At 38.4% G+C, this 21,871-nt stretch overlaps 1 protein-coding gene across 1 annotated transcript in view; it reads right to left on the bottom strand.

Annotated features, from left to right (window-relative positions):
• Positions 1-21,871, bottom strand: part of nfkb2 (nuclear factor of kappa light polypeptide gene enhancer in B-cells 2 (p49/p100)) — a 34,706-nt gene that overhangs the window by 6,987 nt on the left and 5,848 nt on the right. The window contains exons 2-18 of the mRNA XM_044372848.1: positions 20,630-20,727; positions 15,336-15,375; positions 13,524-13,599; positions 12,888-12,928; positions 12,064-12,162; positions 8,481-8,632; positions 7,769-7,881; positions 6,750-6,908; positions 6,487-6,591; positions 5,781-5,869; positions 3,975-4,113; positions 3,565-3,684; positions 2,862-3,104; positions 2,336-2,477; positions 2,043-2,157; positions 238-445; positions 1-155 (exon numbers count right to left, since the gene is read on the bottom strand). The exon at positions 1-155 is cut by the window's left edge and continues 15 nt beyond it. Of these exons, the coding sequence (XP_044228783.1) occupies positions 1-155; positions 238-445; positions 2,043-2,157; positions 2,336-2,477; positions 2,862-3,104; positions 3,565-3,684; positions 3,975-4,113; positions 5,781-5,869; positions 6,487-6,591; positions 6,750-6,908; positions 7,769-7,881; positions 8,481-8,632; positions 12,064-12,162; positions 12,888-12,928; positions 13,524-13,599; positions 15,336-15,375; positions 20,630-20,640 (2,007 nt within the window). The 5' untranslated portion in view covers positions 20,641-20,727. The remainder of the gene's footprint in view (positions 156-237; positions 446-2,042; positions 2,158-2,335; positions 2,478-2,861; positions 3,105-3,564; positions 3,685-3,974; positions 4,114-5,780; positions 5,870-6,486; positions 6,592-6,749; positions 6,909-7,768; positions 7,882-8,480; positions 8,633-12,063; positions 12,163-12,887; positions 12,929-13,523; positions 13,600-15,335; positions 15,376-20,629; positions 20,728-21,871) is intronic.

The raw sequence follows: 21,871 nt of genomic DNA, 5'->3' as shown, positions 1-21,871 counted from the left end.
ACAGGCCACCTTGAACAGGTTCTCTCTGACGGCCAGGTGGAGGGCAGTGTTCCCACTCTTCTGCTCAGGTGCGTTGATTTTGGCTCCGCCCTCCACCAGCAGGCGGAGGCAGCGCTCGCCGTCCCTCCTCACCGCCAGGTGGAGCGGGTGGAGACCTGAGGTATAACCACAGGTAATGTTTTAGCCATAAATATTTCTGACAGTTGGTGCTCACAGGTCACAGGTCTGTCCTCTCACCGTGGTAGTCTGCGCTGTTGACCAGGTGGGCGTGGCGTTCTCCCAGGTGAGCCAGTAGGGGGCGGAGGGTAGCGTTGTCTCCGGCCAGTGCCGCCAGGTGGAGAGGGCTTCGGCCATCTTTGTCCAGCAGGCTGGGATCCGCCCCCGCCCTCAGCAACGCCTCCATCACCTTTACCTGCCGGGTGATCACCGCCAGGTGGAGAGGAGTCTGCAGCGACGACAGGAGATGAAGCAGTTAACAGGTGATGCTGTACAGGTAAGTTACCTGGAACTTGAAAGGTTGTTTGCTGGGATTTAGATATCTGTGTCAAACTATTAGCTGTGTGAGGATACTGCAGCAGGTGGAGGTATCTACCTGTCACAGGTGGTTCACTGTGGTGTGAGTTACTTAGATTAATTACAGTAGAGACGAGTAAGTAAAACTGTTAGAGGTCATAAGCTGTGTGGAGGGAGTTAGCTACCTGACTCATGTAGTTAAACAAGAGTTAGCTACCTGACTCATGTAGTTAAATAAGAGTTAGCTACCTGACTCATGTAGTTAAACAAGAGTTAGCTACCTGACTCATGTAGTTAAACAAGAGTTAGCTACCTGACTCATGTAGTTAAATAAGAGTTAGCTACCTGACTCATGTAGTTAAACAAGAGTTAGCTAACTGACTCATGTAGTTAAACAAGAGTTAGCTACCTGACTCATGTAGTTAAACAAGAGTTAGCTACCTGACTCATGTAGTTAAATAAGAGTTAGCTACCTGACTCATGTAGTTAAACAAGAGTTAGCTAACTGACTCATGTAGTTAAACAAGAGTTAGCTACCTGACTCATGTAGTTAAACAAGAGTTAGCTACCTGACTCATGTAGTTAAATAAGAGTTAGCTACCTGACTCGGGTAGTTAAATAAGAGTTAGCTACCTGACTCATGTAGTTAAATAAGAGTTAGCTACCTGACTCGGGTAGTTAAATAAGAGTTAGCTGCCTGACTCGGGTAGTTAAATAAGAGTTAGCTACCTGACTCATGTAGTTAAATAAGAGTTAGCTACCTGACTCGGGTAGTTAAATAAGAGTTAGCTACCTGACTCAAGTAGTTAAATAAGAGTTAGCTACCTGACTCATGTAGTTAAATAAGAGTTAGCTACCTGACTCAAGTAGTTAAATAAGAGTTAGCTAGCTGACTCATGTAGTTAAATAAGAGTTAGCTACCTGACTCATGTAGTTAAATAAGAGTTAGCTACCTGACTCATGTAGTTAAATAAGAGTTAGCTACCTGACTCATGTAGTTAAATAAGAGTTAGCTACCTGACTCGGGTAGTTAAATAAGAGTTAGCTACCTGACTCATGTAGTTAAATAAGAGTTAGCTACCTGACTCATGTAGTTAAATAAGAGTTAGCTACCTGACTCAAGTAGTTAAATAAGAGTTAGCTACCTGACTCGGGTAGTTAAATAAGAGTTAGCTACCTGACTCATGTAGTTAAATAAGAGTTAGCTACCTGACTCATGTAGTTAAATAAGAGTTAGCTACCTGACTCATGTAGTTAAATAAGAGTTAGCTACCTGACTCGGGTAGTTAAATAAGAGTTAGCTACCTGACTCATGTAGTTAAATAAGAGTTAGCTACCTGACTCAAGTAGTTAAATAAGAGTTAGCTACCTGACTCGGGTAGTTAAATAAGAGTTAGCTACCTGACTCATGTAGTTAAATAAGAGTTAGCTACCTGACTCGGGTAGTTAAATAAGAGTTAGCTACCTGACTCATGTAGTTAAATAAGAGTTAGCTACCTGACTCGGGTAGTTAAATAAGAGTTAGCTACCTGTCGGAGGTGGTTGGTTGCGTTGAGGATGTCTTGCTGCTGGCTGCTGAGCAGAGTGTGGATCAGTTGCTGGATCACACCTGTCTGCTGATGGATGACAGCCAGGTGCAAAGGACTGTGGGAAAACAAAAGCCACAACGTCAAACTACCAAAAAAATCTTTGAATGAACATAGTGCCCACACAGAGAGTCAAACAGGTTTATCTGTTGATGAACTGATCTCTCTGGTTGTGGTTGTGGTGCCGTCTCAGCCAGCTTCTCTGGAAAACAGTGAGATCTAGCTGAAAGACTCACGTGTCTCCGTTGCCGTCCTGGATGCCACAGAGGTGTCTCTGGATTGCCAGAAGAACCCGGGCATCCCCGGTGCTGCAGTACTGCAGCAGGGCGGCGGCGGTCTGTCTGGCGCTCTGAGAGGCTCGGCTGTGGAGGGCAGCAGCTGGAAACACAACACAAAGACAGAGTTTGTAAAAGACAGTAGATGAAATATTATCAAGCATATACAGAAACAGAACCACATGATCAGCACATAGTAACAGAACCACATGATCAGCACATAGTAACAGAACCACATGATCAGCACATAGTAACAGAACCACATGATCAGCACATAGTAACAGAACCACATGATCAGCACATAGTAACAGAACCACATGATCAGCACATGGTAACAGAACCACATGATCAGCACATGGTAACAGAACCACATGATCAGCACATAGTAACAGAACCACATGATCAGCACATGGTAACAGAACCACATCATCTGCATATAGTAACAGAACCACATCATCTGCATATATCAGCATATGCTTTACCTTACCTATCTGAAACAGCTGCTGTTGTAGTGGTGAACCACCACTGTGTCCTCCCGTCTGTCCTCCCGTCTGTCCTTCTGTCTGTCCTTCTGTCTGTCCTTCTGTCTGTCCTGTCTGTTGCTGAGTCTGAGGGGTGGCACCTGACATCTGGGCCCCTCCTCCTCCACCGAAGCCAGTGAAGCCTCCTGTGAAGAAGCCTCCTCCTGTTCCTCCTGCTGCTCCGTTCATCTGCTGATTAAACTGGAATCCTGCAGAGAAACACAGGAAACCTTCAGTGAGCAGTCTGAGTGGAAGGAACCTAAACTCAACGTTTGTTTATCAAAATACATTTCTGTCATTGTTTGCCTTCAGTGATGTGCTTCATGTAACATGTAGCATTGTTGGCTAATATATGATTCCCAACAGACAAAGGTTGATTTTAGATAAAACATGTCTCTGAACAGCAAAAGTATGACCTTTCAAACAACTAAAGAATGATTATTGACATGCAAAACATGACTCCAAACAGGCAGGCTGTGATTCCAAGCAGCTAAAACAGGATATAAATCATTGAAACATGTTCCTGAACAGCCGAAGCCAAATGATCCCAAGTAGCTAAAACATACTGAAGCATGACACCAAACTGCTTCAAACACACAAAGCACGATTTCAAAAAGCAGAAAACAGGAAGGTTATTGTTAAAAATTCCTTCATCTATGAGATCCTTACCTCCTCCTCCTCCTCCAAACCCCCCAGCTCCTCCGCCTCTTCCTCCTCCTCCTCCTCCTCCTCTCCAGGGTTCATAGTGAGGCAGCGGCTTCTGCTTCTTCCTCATCACCTCCTCTTTGTCTGAAAGTGAAGACAGACGGAGATAAAGGAGGAGAAACTGAGATCGGAAATTTAAAGCTTATAAAAGTAGAAGTGGGAAGAAAGACTGAAAACATGTTTTCTTCTGGTTTTCATGGTTCTGCTGCTTAATGAACATCTGAGCGAGTAGGTGAGGACTGAAAGTTGCTGCATGCCAACGTTTCCACTGAGGGAAACCCCAAAAACTGTGACCTTCAAGCCCAAAAACAACCCGGTTCCCAGGGCTTCACAGGAGCTCTGTGAGTCTGTGTGAACGCAGAGCGGCGGCTGACCTTGGACCTGCGGGATGTACGTGAACTGTTTGGGGTCGCTGCGGTCGCCGGCCTTCTTCCTCTTCAGCTGCAGGAAGACGGTGACGGGACGCTCGATCTCTGTGCTGTGATACGGCGGCGTTTTGAACACGATGGCGTACTGAGGATAGAGAAGATGAAAACAAACGCTGAGTCACTCAACAGGTTTAACTTTAGTCAAGTCAGTTTATTTATAGAGCACATTTAAGAACAACAAAAAGCTTTACAGAGACAAAGACACTTGATCTTCGTCACTACATCTGTGTTTTCATTTGACTGTCCGAGGAGGACTGAAGAGACCGCTACTGGACCTGGTTGTAGATACTTGAACATGTTTCGCTTCTCATCCAAGAGGCTTCAGTTCTAACTGACTGATGGGGGGTCCAGGTGTTTCACCTCTGGCTGGGGGGGGGGGTAATGCTTCCCAGGAGACTTAACAACCAACAGCCAGCAGCACTAATGAACCACGTGGTCTCATTGACCCTGATACTGGTTCCACAGAGGTTAACTGTGGGCTTATTAGAGCTGAAGAAACATCTTCAGGTATCTACAACCAAGTCCATCGTTTCAGCCTCCTTGGACAATCAAATGAAAACTCAGTTATGAAGATCAAGGGGAAAATTAATAAAAGTTAAGAATATTAATCCTAAAAACACAACAGCAACAAATAATTAATAGAGAGAAAACATCTATAAATAAAATAAAAACAGACCGTTCATATCTCCATGATCGGGTTTATAACCTGGATGACATCATGGTTCATGTTGCACAGCAGGTAGTTTCAAACTGAAGGGTTTGATTCTTTTAGTTTTCTTGGAGAAACAGCAGATTTACTTTCAGTCAGGACTCAAGAATCTGTAAAGCTGAATGTGTAAACACCTCTCTCACCCTTTTGTTTATTTGTTATACTTTGTTTATTAAGGGGACGTTTTCCATCGTGCAGAAACGTGTGAGTTTGTTTCTCCAAGTAAATATTATTTTATATTTTCTATGTGGTTGGAACTCCAGCTAGCTAACTGGCTTCTCTCTGATCAGCTGAGGTCTGGAGAATCAATAAAGCCGCAGAATAGAAACACTATTAAACACATTTACTGCACAAACATCCACAAACACACTGTGCAGACAGATCGCAGGAATTCCCCTTTCAGCTGAGCTGCTGTTGTGGTTTTATTGATGTAACTGACAGACAGAGTGTGCGACTCACACACACACACACACACACACACACAAACACACACGCACAAACACACACACACACACACACACACACACACACACACACACACACACACACACACACACACACACACACTCACACACACACACACACACACACACACACACACACACACACACACACACAAACACACACGCACAAACACACACACACACACACACACACACACACACACACAAACACACACGCACAAACACACACACACACACACACACGCACAAACACACACACACACACACACACACACACACACACACACACACACAAACACACACGCACAAACACACACACACACACACACACACACACACACACACAAACACACACGCACAAACACACACACACACACACACACACACACACACACACAAACACACACACACAAACACACACGCACAAACACACACGCACAAACACACACACACACACACACACACACACACACACACACACACACAAACACACACACACACACACACACACACACACACGCACAAACACACACACACACACACACACACACACACACACACACACACACACACACTAACCTGTTTGTGAACGTCGGTGGGTGAAAAGTCGCCGAACGCCTCCCAGCCTCCCTCATCGTCTTCCTCATAGAAACGGATCTCGATGTCATCTGCAAGGTGCAGCAGAAAGGCATGATGGGATATTTCTCCAGTTTCAACAACCGAAATAAAAACATGAAGCCAACAAACCAAATAAACCTTCATCAGCTGATTTATACCGACGATGATGAAGACGAAGATCAAAAGAAAGAATCGTCTGAGTGCAAGTCTTTGGTTTCTTCATAATAACAATAATCAAATAAACAACAGGAAAATAATAATAATCCAAGAAAACAGTCATAATATTGATTAAAATGTAATATTAAGTGAAAAAGTGAGAATATTGACATGAGAAAACTGTAGTAATATTACTAATACATGATAATATAATTATATATTATAATATAATAATAATATAATAATCCAGGTTTTATATATTATAATATAATAATAATATAATAATGCAGGTATTATATATTATAATATAATAATAATATAATAATCCAGGTATTATATATTATAATATAATAATAATATAATAATCCAGGTATTATATATTATAATATAATAATAATATAATAATGCAGGTATTATATATTATAATATAATAATAATATAATAATGCAGGTATTATATATTATAATATAATAATAATATAATAATCCAGGTTTTATATATTAGTGTTGACCTTTCTGGACTTTGTCACAGAGCAGGAAGATCTCGTCTCCTCCGAGCACGGAGCCGCACGTCTTATCCATCCGAGAGATTTTCAGGTTGGAGGCGTTTGGAGACTCTGCAGGTAAAACACAAACATTCAGTTCATCATTCATTCATTTATTCACTCACTGCAGCACCGAGTAGATGATGTCTCTAACTCAGTGATTTACATCACAGCAGCTCCAACATAAACACAGTTCATCTCTCTTCTGTCAGTAAACAGTCTGGACTCACTGCTGTCGTAGATGGGGTTGGAGACGACGGGTTTCAGCGCTCTGGTGAAGCCTCCGTTGCTGTCCTGCAGGTAGGCGGTGAACTTTAACCTGACGATGTTCAGATCCATCACCTTCCCCAGAGCCTTGGCCTCCTTCATCATGGACGTTTCCTCCGACTCTGATGGAGACACAGACAGCTCATCACGTCCTCGTCCATCTCTACATCTACCTCCAACAGTCTGACAGCTTTAGTTTGCCGGAAACTACATTTACTCAAATACTGCACTGTAGTACAGTTTAGAGGTACTTGTACTTTACTTGAGTATTTCCATGTGATGCTACTTTCTACATTTCAGAGGGAAATATTGTACTTTCTACTCCACTACATTTATTTGACAGCTTTAGTTACTTTTCAGATGAAGATTTGACACAATGGATAATATAACAAGCTTTTAAAATACAACACATTGTTAAAGATGAAACCAGTGGTTTCCAACCTTTTTTTCCCAAGTAGTGTAAACTAGCTAACTGTATATAAAGTAGTGTAAACTAGCTAACTGTATATAAAGTAGTGTAAACTAGCTAACTGTATATAAAGTAGTGTAAACTAGCTAACTGTATATAAAGTAGTGTAAACTAGCTAACTGTATATAAAGTAGTGTAAACTAGCTCCACCTCCAGCAGCTACAACAGTAACATGCTGCTCTAACACTGATGCTTCACTATTAATAATCTAATGATGTCATATATAATAATATATCAGTCAGAGGGACCAAACCACTACTTTTACTGCAATACTTTAACTACATCAAGCTCATAATACTTATGTACTTTTACTGCAATACTTTAACTACATCAAGCTCATAATACTTATGTACTTTTACTGCAATACTTTAACTACATCAAGCTCATAATACTTATGTACTTTTACTTTCACCAACTGCAGCTTTTATTCTCTTAATCATGATTCTACAAATAAAATTCAGGCTTTTGAAATGATTTTAATGTTTTTTATGACTAAATCTGAGATGTTTTTACCGGTGAGGGTGCTGTGTGGTCCTTTCTGTCTCTTCCTCTCTTCTCTCAGTCTTCTGCACAGAATCTCAACCACACCTTTCTTGGTCACATGGAGGATGCCCAGGTTGCTGAACCTGCAGGAACACATAGTTTATGTTCCCAACTGTTGAAAACATTTTTATAATTGTTCTTTTATTTTAAACATAAATGTTCCTCAGCTCGTTAAGTCCTGTTGCTGCACATCTTAACCTGATGTGTGTCAGTTTTACTTTACTCACTTATTTATTCACTTACTGTATAAATTTATTTTCTTTCAATCAAAGTTAATTCTTCAGCAAACAGCAACAATATTTAGCTCCCTTGTTCCCTTTTCATGTTGTGTAAAGTTTTAATTGTATTTTTTGGAAGTCAGTCAGTTTATGAGTCACTTCTTTAATAAAATTTCCCCTTGAAGGTTTCAATCTGTGTAATCCTCCTTGTTGTTGATTCATGGTGTGTACTAATCTTTTATTTCATCATCATGAATTAATTAACAAATCTTTTCTTTGTAATTGTTTTGGGATTACACTCCTGTGATTCTTGGGACTTTTTGAACTTGGAATTTTAAAAACACCAACTTCCTCTTTGAAGTCATGAAAACTTTCCTCCCTGACTGCTGTTTGTTCTGTTTGTGATGATTACGGAGCTTCGGTTTGAAATGTCGATGAACGCAGCGCTCTGATTGGATACTGACGAGGCGGTGAGGTCGTTGGGGCCGATGTCGAGTGTGCAGGTGCCCTTCTCGGTACAGTGACGTCCCACCAGACTGTGAGCGTGGACCTGAGGAGGGTCGGTGTGGGTCACCAGCTGGACCTCGACCCGGGCATGACCCACGTAGTTATTAATCTGACACATGGACAGAAAACAAACACAAAATCACAATGAAGGCAGATTTACTACATAAAATAAACCAGTGAAACTATAAATAACGAGAAACTGACAAAATGTTCCTTAAAGCTGCAGTAACTGATGTTTTTATCCACTGTAAACAACATCTGACATGTGGTATCATCATCTTATAATGTAGCTGTAGCTAACATGTTAGCAAACATCCAGCAGACACACAGCAACATGATCATCACATTAACAGAGTTAATAATGACTTGTGGGGTTCCTCAGTATCCTCAAAAATATCTCAAATGATGACAAGTTTCATGGAGTTTAGGGAACCAAAACCACTCACTCCTTCGCAAAGCTTCTCATGTTCAGTGTTGCTGTTCAGGGATCATTCTGGTGATTATTATATTATTATTATATATTATGTTATTTTTTTCATGTATGGATCAAAGACTGTAAAACATAATTGACGTAGCCACTGTGAAGTCACCTGTTGGTTTGTGGATTCCAGAGTTTGCATTTTGACCGTCGCCATCTTGGATTTTTGGAGCCAGAAGTGACCATATTTGGACGAGAGGGTGGAGCTGATCTTAAAACTAGCTGCTAGCTTGGTTAGCATGGTACATTTACAGACTATGGTTAACTGTGACAATGCTAATGCTAATTTTCACTAAGAGGGTTAAAACCATTAAGACAAAATGCACTTATTAATATTACTATTACTAACGTCCGACTCCTTAGAGGATCTTTTAGTTCAACCAAAATGTTACAACTAACTTTCATTGACTGAAAACGCACTGAAATAGCGACAGTTACACCTATATCTGTAAATCTGTGGTTACGCTATGGTTATGTTACCTAACCAGTGTTGTCACTATGGTAACACCTGTCACTCAAAGCGGCCTTAATTCACCCTCCGTACAGTACATGTTTTAACATGGGCGTCTATGGGGATTGACTCACTTTTGGAGCCTCAAGTGGCCGTTAGAGGAACTGTAGTTTTTGGCACGTCCACGTTGGCTTCATGTTTCAGGCCCAAGTGATCCAAACCAACAATGAACTGATCCACTAACAAGTATTGTGTGTGTATCAAAGCCTGATATATCTGATTCCTCCGTTGTTGTTCCAGAAACTATTAAAAACACATCAGTGAGTCACACTGCTGCACTGGTGACATGTTCCTTCATTATAAAGAGTTTGGTCACGTTAGTTTGTTTAGAAACGGCTCCAAAGACTAATAACAGCATCGTGTTTCAGTCTCCAGAGAGTAGTCCTGTGTAAGGCAGACGCTACTGAGCATGTGCAGGAACGCGGCTTTGTTTACAACTTCACTAGCTTGGCTGCATGTACGTTTGATCCCGCTCACTGTCACAGCCCAGATTGAGTTAAAAAACCTTCCCTGTAGGTCTGTATCCTTCCTCCCGCCTGCTCTTCCTGTTATTACTTCTGATAGGTCCGTTAATGTAAACAGAGGTATCTATAGAGCCAATCTTAATAACCTCATCCCCATCATTCTCAATCATAATAACTCACATGCTCTTAATTTTGCCTTATTGAATGTCTGAAACATGGTTAGATACAAATAATTTTTCACTCTGCATGTGGCGTCGCCCCACAGTTAGAACTTTCTGCACGCTGCAAGGCAGGAACAACCAGGTGGGGGAGTAGCAGCCATTTCTCCGACTGTTAAAACTACATTTATAATTCTACAGTGTCCTCCACAGTCTGTTTTAATGAGCTATTGCAGTTTGTTAAGGAGCCAACTCATCAGTCATCTCCATGGATACTGATATCAGAGTGAGCGCTGTCAATGATGTTACACTGTCAGACCATTTCTGTGTTTTCTTCAGTGTACTCTTAGATGCTGATCGCCAGTAGATTTTGCCAAGAAATTGTTCTTCACTGCAGCAGCTCTGATGACCTTGCCAATCATTTCAGTTGTCTTCTGTTACAGTATCAATAATGAGAGACATCAGTTTAACAAATGAGACAAAAACTTAACACTTGTTTGTTTAATTATTGAGGAAAATGATCCGATGTTGCGTGTTTGTGTTTGTGGCAACAGTATGTGAACCTCTAAGATTATCAATTCATTTGAAGGGGAAATTAGAGTCGGGTGTTTCAATCAATGGGATGACAATCCAGTGTGCAGGAGGCCCTGCTTTATTTAAAGAAGAGAAATCTGGATCTTCACTGTCAAACTCCAAAAACTCATTTCCAAAGAGTTTGGACTCCAACAGTCGACTGTCAGACAGACATCCAACAGCACTGTTACCCTCCCCAGGAGTGGTCAAACAACAACGATCACTCCAAGAGCAGGTGTGTAATAGTCCAGGAGGCCCCAACGGACCCCAGGGTAACGTCTAGGAAACTAAAGGTCTCTCTTGCAGTGGCTACAGTCGATGTTAATGAGTCCACCATCAGGAGAACATTGAACATCAATGGTGTTCATGGCAGAGTTGCAAGGAGAAACCCACTACTCTCCAAACAGAACATTGCTGCTGTCTACGGTTCACTGAAGACCACGTGGAGCCAGAAGGTGATTAGAACAATGTTCTGTGGATGGATGAGACCAAAATCAAACTTTTCGGCTTGAATGAGAAGCTTTATGTTTGGTGATGAGCAAACACTGCATTCCAGCGTAAGAACCTGAACCCATCTGTGAAACATGGTGGTGGTATCATGGTTTGGGCTGCTTTGCTGCCTCTGAACCAGGACAGCTTGCAATCATTGATGGAGCTGTGAGTTCTGAGTCGTACCAGCAAATTCTACAGGAAAATGTCAAGATATCCGTCTGTGAACTGAAGCTCAACAGAAACTGGGTCATGCAGTAAGACAACGACACTAAAACGACAAGTTGTTCCACCAAAGAACGGTAAGAGCAGAGGAAAGATGATGTTTTGTAAAGTCCTGACCTTAATCCTAAAGAAATGCTGTGGAAGGACCTGAAGCAGACAGTTCATGGTGAGAAGCCCACCAGCATCCCTGAGCTGAGACTGTTCTGTGAGGAGGAACGAGCTGATGTGCAGAGCTGATAAACAGTTACTGGAAACGTTTGGTTGAAGTTATCGCTGTAAAGGGGGTCACACCAGTTACTGAAAGCAAGGCTTCACATACTGTTGCCTCCACAAATATGTAAGATTGGATAATTTTCCTCAATAAATAAATGAAAAAAAAGATTTTCCTTTTGTCTCATTTGTTTAATTGGGTTCACTTTGTCTAGTTTTAGGACTTGTCTAAATATGATCATGTTTCAGGTCACAAGTTTTCAAGCAGCGCTGTTCATCAGGCTTTGATACACACACAGTGCTGGTTAGTAGATCAGTTCATTGTTGGTTCGGATCCAAACATGAAGACAAATATAGAAAATCAGCAGAATGATCCTTGAGGTTGTTGTTGTGTTGTTTCAGTGTTAACAGGGTGTCGCTGTTGTTACCCACCTTCACGGTCGGGTAGGTTCTCCTGTTCTTTTCGCTGGAGGCCCCTGGGAGCCCGCCGTGGGACGGACCCTCGCACTCATAACGGAAACGAAAGCCCCTCTGAGAAAAGACAAACACATTTCAACAGTTTAACAGCTTTGCAGCTCATTTTTCTTCAGAGTGGACATAAGAAGGCAGCTGCTCAGCTTTGTACATCCGCTGATTGCATAAACATGGTTCTTCTTCTTCTTTCCTCAAACCAAAACTAATTCATTTGCATAGTGACAGTCAGAGGACTGGTGTGTCTGTCGCTGAAGTCATGTGACCTTTAGCAGCAGAAACTCCCTGGCGTCCTGCAGGCGCCCTGTCGATGCATCAGTCAGTCCTGTGTTGTTATGACTGTTGGGAAAACCCTGGATTACAGGAAGTGACTGGATCAACCTGATGAGGGGAATCACCTGTGTGTGTGTGTGTGACGTATTCAGATGTCTTGTTTTATTTGACTAACAGTCAAAAACCTCCAAATATTCAGATTTACAAGCATATAAAACACAGAAAAGCAGAAAAACACTGGACAAACCTGAGAAGCTGCAGATATAAAATGCTTTTGTCTGAACAATCAATAGTTTAATGGCCTAATTGTTTCATACCGTAACAGCAGAGGGCCTAATGTGGGACAATGAAGTATACATTATAAATATTTTTATACCTCTATAACTTTACATGAATATTAACTGTGACTTCTAACTGTTGATTTAATATTTTTGTTTGTCCAGCTGTCCTGTTGAGAGTCTTTTTATACACTAAACCATGTTTTCATGATAGAAGTTAAACTCTGATCTCACCTGTTTGGGCTCTTCGATGATTTGAATGTAAGGACCATGAGCTGAAACACAAACAGATAAAGTTGTTGTGAGGCTGATCAGGGAATTCAACGTGTTTATTTTAAACTCAGCGGTGACAGTGACTGATGCTTTCAACATCAACTTTCACTGTTTCAGGTGTAGTAAGAAGGTGGACGGAGGTGCTTTCCCCGTGATGAAGGTTCAGGACAGACGAGGTGTCACTTTCTTGTAACTGGAAAGTTCAGAAGTACTGATGATGAGTTCTGTTTTGGTTCTGATAAATCGGTCTGAAATGTCCAAACTCTCATTTCCTAGTATGACTAAAAGGTTGTTCCAGGTAATAAGAGCACTAGATGAAGGTTTTGAGAAGTCTCATGTTTCAAACATAAAGGTACTGGGAATACTTCTGTAAGTACTCGCAGGTACTACGAGGCACCAGCAGGAGGTTCAACAGCTTCTACTAAAACTGCACTCAGGCTCTTTAACACAAAGTACAGATATGACTATTATTATTATTATTATCTGCTCAGCTGAATCCTTCTAGTAAACATGGTGCCACAAAACTGATCCAATAAAACAAATATTAAAGAATGACGTGTGTGATGATAAACCAACTGGATGTTATGTGAGTCGTACCTGTCTCAGGTATGTAAGGTTCAGTCTTGATGTCCACTGGAGGGATGTAGTCGTACGGCATCAAATTCAGCTGCAGCTGAACAACAACAAACATTTTCAGGCTTTAAAACCAGAAGAAAACAAATTCACCTGATAATCAATCAGTCGAGCGATCGATCACTGTCTGTCTCTTCATCTTATAGTTTTTCTGCGAAACCCCCCAAAGTTGACATGAAAAAGTCGTCGTTCGGGGTCTTCAGTTAATCATCAGTGATGACATATCTGTGGTATCAGGTATCAATATGATTATCTGATTGATTATGAGTCATTTCTTCAGCAAAATCTCCCCGAACTCGTCTAGTTTCAGCTTCACTGGTCTAAAGTTTTGCTGTTTTTCTGAATCTTTTTGGGTTTTTTGACTCTTTGAATAATTATTTATATTTTTTAACATTTTATTGACTAAATGAATCAATAAATCAACAGTTACAGTCTGAATCACATAATATCCACAGATATACTGTGTTAAAATGTTTCTATATATTCATATATCTTTATTATATATTATATTTTTATATATTTATATCAAAAACTGCAGAATAAACTCTGAACGTGTAGAAAAGATTTGTAGCTGTTGAAATAATTTTTTGACCCTCGTCAGACCCCGTACATGTAGAAACTACTTTCAGTCCAGAGCTGCATCGATTAGACGATCAATCGATTAATTGATTAGTCCACTGACAGTAAACAGTTACAGCTTCAACAGATCCAACAAGAAGAAAACTTATCTACAGAACTCTGAACTCAGAACTTTGACCCTTCTTTGAGCCCGTACAGGAGAAGATACGCTGCAACGATTGATCGATTGATCAGTTTGTTGAGTGATTGGCGGCAGAATGACGAGTGTCAGTCTGATGGTCTTTGACTGGTCTGGATAACAGGAAGTCTGGACTCGTCATCCCAGCCCCCGTTCATCCGTTCATGAGCTCCGCGGAGCGAGCGACCAATCAGAAGGTCGGCGGTTCGATTCCCGGCTCCTCCGGATCCTGAAGCCGGACCGAAGACCCGAAGGCACCGACAGTGTGTGAACGTGTGAATGTGTGAATGTTGACGTGTTTTGTAAAACACTTTGTGGTATTTTTAGTCATTTTTAAAAATAAAAACACTAAACATCATCTGGTTTCACTTCTTAAATGTGAAGATTTGAATCTTTTCTGAAAAATGACAGAAGAAGAAGAAGAAGAAGACTTCTCGTTTTCAGTCTGAGAAACTAAATTTAGACAAAAACATGAATAAAGAAAATCTGCAGATGAACTGATGATGGAAACCATGAACCAGTGACTGTTGTGATGAATATAATAACATCATAAACACCTTTCAGCCTGAAATGTGACGACTCTTCACATTTATTAATGACTACAGGCAAAGTTTATTTTTATCACTTACGTGTTTATATAATTTATATGTATTTCATCTTTCTCCTTTTTTATAATTATAAATATTTTACTGCCTTCAGTGTTTCTACCTGCTGATGATGATTTTCATCTTTTACAGCTCGTTATAATTTCTTTAAATGTCTGATCAACAGTTTACTGTCATCGTCACATTTAAGTCTCTAAAACATCATTTTTGCTGATAAAATGATTAAATACATGATTCGATTATTAAAATAGTTGCAGATTAATTTTCTGATAATCAACAGGTTGATGAATTGATGAGCGGTTGCAGCGTATTTCCTCCTGTCTCTTTGCCTGATGAGGTGATTGTGGATGAAAACAGACTGTATGTTTTATATCAGTCAGAAGATGAAGACGAAGAGTTAAAGCAGAGACTCACCTCGTTGTCGTAGACGTTGATGAACTGAGCTTCAGTCATCCTGCAAACCGACAGTCAGAGAGTCGAGCTGTTAGTGTCGCTGCTGCAGTTCAGTAAATCCTCACAACACCAAACTCATAAACTCTAAAACTCTGAAAGTCCAAAAGTCCAAAAACACCCGACGAGGAAACAAAGAACAGACTGAACGACAGAAACGAGTTTCACTTTCAGAGGCTGAAACACAACACCTCTCTCTCTTCTTCTGCTGTTTTCTGTCTCTCCCTCTGTTTGTCGCTAACCCCCCCCCCTCCCCCCCTCCCCTCCCCCTCCTCTGTCTGTTTTCAGTCACTTCCTGGAAGTGGCGAGCTGAGGAAAACCCCCAGAATTCCAGCACCGAGGGGGGGCGGGGCTACAGACTGATGATGTCACTCTGCTGCTGCACTGAAGAGAAACAGTCGACACACGAAGGAGATTTAAAGACCAACAGACAGACACAGGGTTAGGGTTTCTACCAGCTGTTTAACTCCTGGTTGCTGTAAATTCTCCTTCATTAATTATCTTAATTATCTCATTAATTAATTATGTTGCAGCTCATCTCGCCTTCTTACACAGATACTGAATTCATGTTTATTCATTAAAAACCAAACAGCAACACTCAAACTAACAGTTATTCCGTCTGTCCACACAATAACAAACTATATATATATATATATATATATATATATATATATATATATATATATATATATATATATACACTTATCCAATAATCAATAAGTAATCAATGTGACGCATGTATCAGGTAACACAGACTGTAAATATGAAATAAAACCTTAACGAGCGCCGTAAACTAAACCTGACAGACTTCAGTCTGAACTCTGATCAGGAGTCAGAAGCAGCCTCTTTAATAAACTTATTGATCCTGTTCCAATCACAGCAGTGAAGCTGTTACCACGACAACAACAGCATCAAACAAGAGCACAAACTCAGACAGAAAACACTTCACAGCTTCTTACTGACGTTGAAGGACTTTCGTTTCCTGAGGAACTTCAGCATGAAGCCCAGACATCACAATGATTTTAGCCTCCGTAACATTTTAACGTTACCTGATGTTTCTATAAACACGACGTATTCTACTCATTTCCAGCTCTATGTTTCTATTCTGGGACTCCACTAGAGCAGCTTTGCATGATTCACAGTTAAAACCTCCTTATTGATCTTCTACTGGCCCTTTATGCAGCGCCTCAGTCCAGCCTCTGTCTCTAACAGGAAGTCGGAGCTTCGTTAGCGCTGCTAAAAACCAGCCGACAACAACATGTGGAGACGTGTGCAGATGTTTGTTAAGCAGATCAGTTCATAATAATGCAGGGAGGAAGAGTACAAGCAGAAACAGCCACAGTGATGATGATGATGATGATGATGATGATGAGCTGCAGGTGACCAGCACACCTCCAACAGGTAAACTATTTATTCTACTGCTGTGTGACGGCTCCGCGAGGAGCAGACGACCATATAAGGAAACACGTCACCAGCCGACGTCGACTCACCTGAACATAGAAACCTGTTGGAAACATTCAGAGCAGAACTGCTGCTCTCTGCTCACCGATATCACCGATATATATAATACCGATATTTAATACTGATATATATAATACCGATATTTAATACTGATATATATATAATACTGATATTTAATACTGATATATATATAATACCGATATTTAATACTGATATATATAATACCGATATTTAATACTGATATATATATAATACTGATATTTAATACTGATATATATATAATACCGATATATATATATATAATACCGATATATATATATATATAATACCGATATATATAATACCGATATATATATATATAATACCGATATATATATATATAATACCGATATATATATATATAATACCGATATATATAATACCGATATTTAATACTGATATATATAATACCGATATTTAATACTGATATATATATAATACTGATATTTAATACTGATATATATATAATACCGATATTTAATACTGATATATATATAATACTGATATTTAATACTGATATATATAATACCGATATATATAATACCGATATATATAATACCGATATTTAATACTGATATATATAATACCGATATTTAATACTGATATATATAATACCGATATATATATTACTGATATATATAATACCGATATATATAATACCGATATATATATATAATACCGATATTTAATACTGATATATATAATACCGATATTTAATACTGATACATATAATACCGATATATATATATATAATACCGATATATATAATACTGATATATATATAATACCAATATATATATATATAATACCGATATATATATATTTAATACTGATATATATATAATACCGATATTTAATACTGATATATATAATACCAATATATATAATACCGATATATATAATACTGATATATATAATACCGATATATATAATACTGATATATATATAATACCAATATATATATATATATAATACCGATATATATATTTAATACTGATATATATATAATACCGATATTTAATACTGATATATATAATACCAATATATATAATACCGATATATATAATACTGATATATATAATACCGATATATATAATACTGATATATATATTACTGATATATATAATACCGATATATATAATACTGATATATATATTACTGATATATATAATACCGATATATATAATACTGATATATATATTACTGATATATATAATACCGATATATATAATACCGATATATATAATACCGATATATATATAATACCGATATATATATATATATATAATACCGATATATATAATACCGATATATATAATACCGATATATATAATACTGATATATATATAATACCGATATATATATATATATATAATACCGATATATATAATACCGATATATATAATACCGATATATATAATACTGATATATATATAATACCGATATATATAATACCGATATATATAATACCGATATATATAATACTGATATATATATAATACCGATATATATATATATATATAATACCGATATATATAATACCGATGTATATAATACTGATATATATATAATACCGATATATATATATAATACTGATAAATATATAATACCGATGTATATAATACTGATATATATATAATACCGATATATATATATAATACTGATATATATAATACCGATATATATAATACTGATATATATATAATACCGATATATATAATACCGATATATATATTACTGATATATATAATACTGATATATATATAATACCGATATATATAATACCGATATATATATTACTGATATATATAATACTGATATATATATAATACCGATATATATAATACCGATATATATATAATACCGATATATATAATACCGATATATATATTACTGATATATATAATACTGATATATATATAATACTGATATATATAATACCGATATATATATTACTGATATATATAATACTGATATATATATAATACTGATATATATATAATACCGATATATATAATACCGATATATATAATACTGATATATATATATAATACTGATATATATATTACTGATATATATATATAATACCGATATATATAATACTGATATATATATATATAATACTGATATATATATAATACCGATATATATAATACTGATATATATATAATACTGATATATATAATACTGATATATATAATACTGATATATATATATATAATACCGATATATGTAATACTGATATATATATAATACTGATATATATATAATACTGATATATATAATACTGATATATATAATACTGATATATATATATATAATACCGATATATGTAATACTGATATATATATAATACCGATATATATAATACTGATATATATATAATACCGATATATATAATACTGATATATATATAATACCGATATATATAATACTGATATATATATAATACTGATATATATAATACTGAGATATATATAATACCGATATATATAATACTGATATATATATAATACCGATATATATAATACTGATATATATATAATACCGATATATATAATACTGATATATATATAATACTGATATATATAATACAGATTTCACAGAAGTGAACAACAAACATGAGAAACTTGAAATGTTTTTTATAAATAGGATAAACGACACTAAAAAGGATAAAACGAGGCACCGAAGGTGAAGAAGACTGTAGCAGCGGTGCAGAGGATGATGATCCTCTTCTGTAAACATGTACATCTGCTCGTCTGATTGGACAATGTGGAGTTACAACAACTTCCTGTTTAATGCCCCAAACATGTTTTGGTCAAAACTGATCAGCATGAACGTTCCACAAAAACTAAACAGCTTCACCATCGAACATCACAAACTCATCCTGCGAGCGTCTTTCTGCTCTGAAACATTTCATCTCAACCTGCTTTCTGCTTTACAATAAACTACAATAAACTACAATAAACTACAATAAACTACAATAAACTACAGTAAACTACTCACGAGACTTTTCTCTGTTTCCTGCTGTAAAGTAAAACAGCTGCTGAAATGACGTGTCCTGACAGAAGAGGAAGACAGACTGGTTAAAGACAAACACACCGACCTGCTTCATGCTCAGACCTGCAGCTTCTTCACTTCCTGTCTGCAGCTCGCTGGCTGTTTGACTTCCTGCCCCCACCCACCCCCCACCCTCCTGACAGCAGCAGCCAATCAGATCCCAGCAGACACAGCCCTCATTAACATAAAACCACAGCAGATACAGTAAGAGCGAGGCGGCCAGGGGAAGTTTGTGTTCGGGGTATTTCTGCGTGACCTCCGACCTCTGCAGGAATCCACAGAGGTGATTTTACTTCAGTGTTTCTGTGAAACAACTTTTTTGTTAATCTGCTCAAACATCTGCACTCAAACTCCCCAGAAACACCTGAGAGGACAAATAAACTCAGCTTCACGCTGTGTTTGAGCCTGTGTGTTATTTACAGGAATCAAACATCTGAAACCCTCAAACACACCTGAACTGTTCCTGCAGGTTAAAGAGTCATAAAGGTTAAAGGTCAACATCATGGAGTCAGTCTGCATCACTTCTCCAAGACGCAGGAACAACCTGCAGCTCTGAGTGCAGCTGAACCGTTTTAACACCTGATATTGATTAACAGCTTTCTGCTGTTGACTCAACATCACAGCAACTGATCAATAACAACTATTGATGAAAGTGAGGTCATTAAAATACTGTATAAATACTGACTGAGGAGACGCACCTGAGAGCCATGACACAGCACACACACTGATGAAGATGAAGATGAAGGCTCAGCTCCCTGCAGGAAGCCGATCTGTTCTTCCTCCTTCAGAGATTTTCCTGCAGACGCCAAACAGGAGTTAATGACCAGCCGAGTGTGTTACAGTGTGTGTGTGTTACTGTGTGTGTGTGTTACTGTGTGTGTGTGTTACTGTGTGTGTGTGTTACAGTGTGTGTTACAGTGTGTGTGTTACTGTGTGTGTGTGTGTGTTACTGTGTGTGTTACAGTGTGTGTGTGTTACTGTGTGTGTGTGTGTGTTACAGTGTGTGTGTGTTACAGTGTGTAGTACAGTGTGTGTGTGTTACAGTGTGTAGTACAGTGTGTGTGTGTTACAGTGTGTAGTACAGTGTGTGTGTGTGTTACTGTGTGTGTGTGTTACTGTGTGTGTGTGTTACAGTGTGTGTGTGTTACAGTGTGTAGTACAGTGTGTGTGTGTTACAGTGTGTAGTACAGTGTGTGTGTGTGTTACAGTGTGTAGTACAGTGTGTGTGTGTGTTACTGTGTGTGTGTGTTACTGTGTGTGTGTGTTACAGTGTGTGTTACAGTGTGTGTGTGTTACTGTGTGTGTTACAGTGTGTGTTACTGTGTGTGTGTGTGTTACTGTGTGTGTTACAGTGTGTGTGTTACTGTGTGTGTGTGTGTGTTACAGTGCGTAGTACAGTGTGTGTGTGTTACAGTGTGTAGTACAGTGTGTGTGTGTTACAGTGTGTGTTACAGTGTGTGTGTGTGTTACAGTGTGTAGTACAGTGTGTGTGTGTTACAGTGTGTGTTACTGTGTGTGTGTGTGTGTGTTACTGTGTGTAGTACAGTGTGTGTGTGTTACAGTGTGTAGTACAGTGTGTGTGTGTTACAGTGTGTAGTACTGTGTGTGTGTGTGTGTTACTGTGTGTAGTACAGTGTGTGTGTGTTACAGTGTGTAGTACAGTGTGTGTGTGTGTTACAGTGTGTGTTACTGTGTGTGTGTGTGTGTGTTACTGTGTGTAGTACAGTGTGTGTGTGTTACAGTGTGTAGTACTGTGTGTGTGTGTGTGTTACTGTGTGTAGTACAGTGTGTGTGTGTTACAGTGTGTAGTACAGTGTGTGTGTGTTACAGTGTGTGTTACAGTGTGTGTGTGTGTTACAGTGTGTAGTACAGTGTGTGTTACTGTGTGTGTTACTGTGTGTGTGTGTGTGTTACAGTGTGTAGTACAGTGTGTGTGTGTT

The sequence above is a fragment of the Thunnus albacares genome, chromosome 14 (assembly GCF_914725855.1).
Source record: "Thunnus albacares chromosome 14, fThuAlb1.1, whole genome shotgun sequence".
Classification (NCBI taxonomy): Eukaryota; Metazoa; Chordata; class Actinopteri; order Scombriformes; family Scombridae; genus Thunnus; species Thunnus albacares.
Note: the sequence above shows the minus strand (reverse complement) of the source record. Positions and strands in the feature narration are given on the sequence as shown.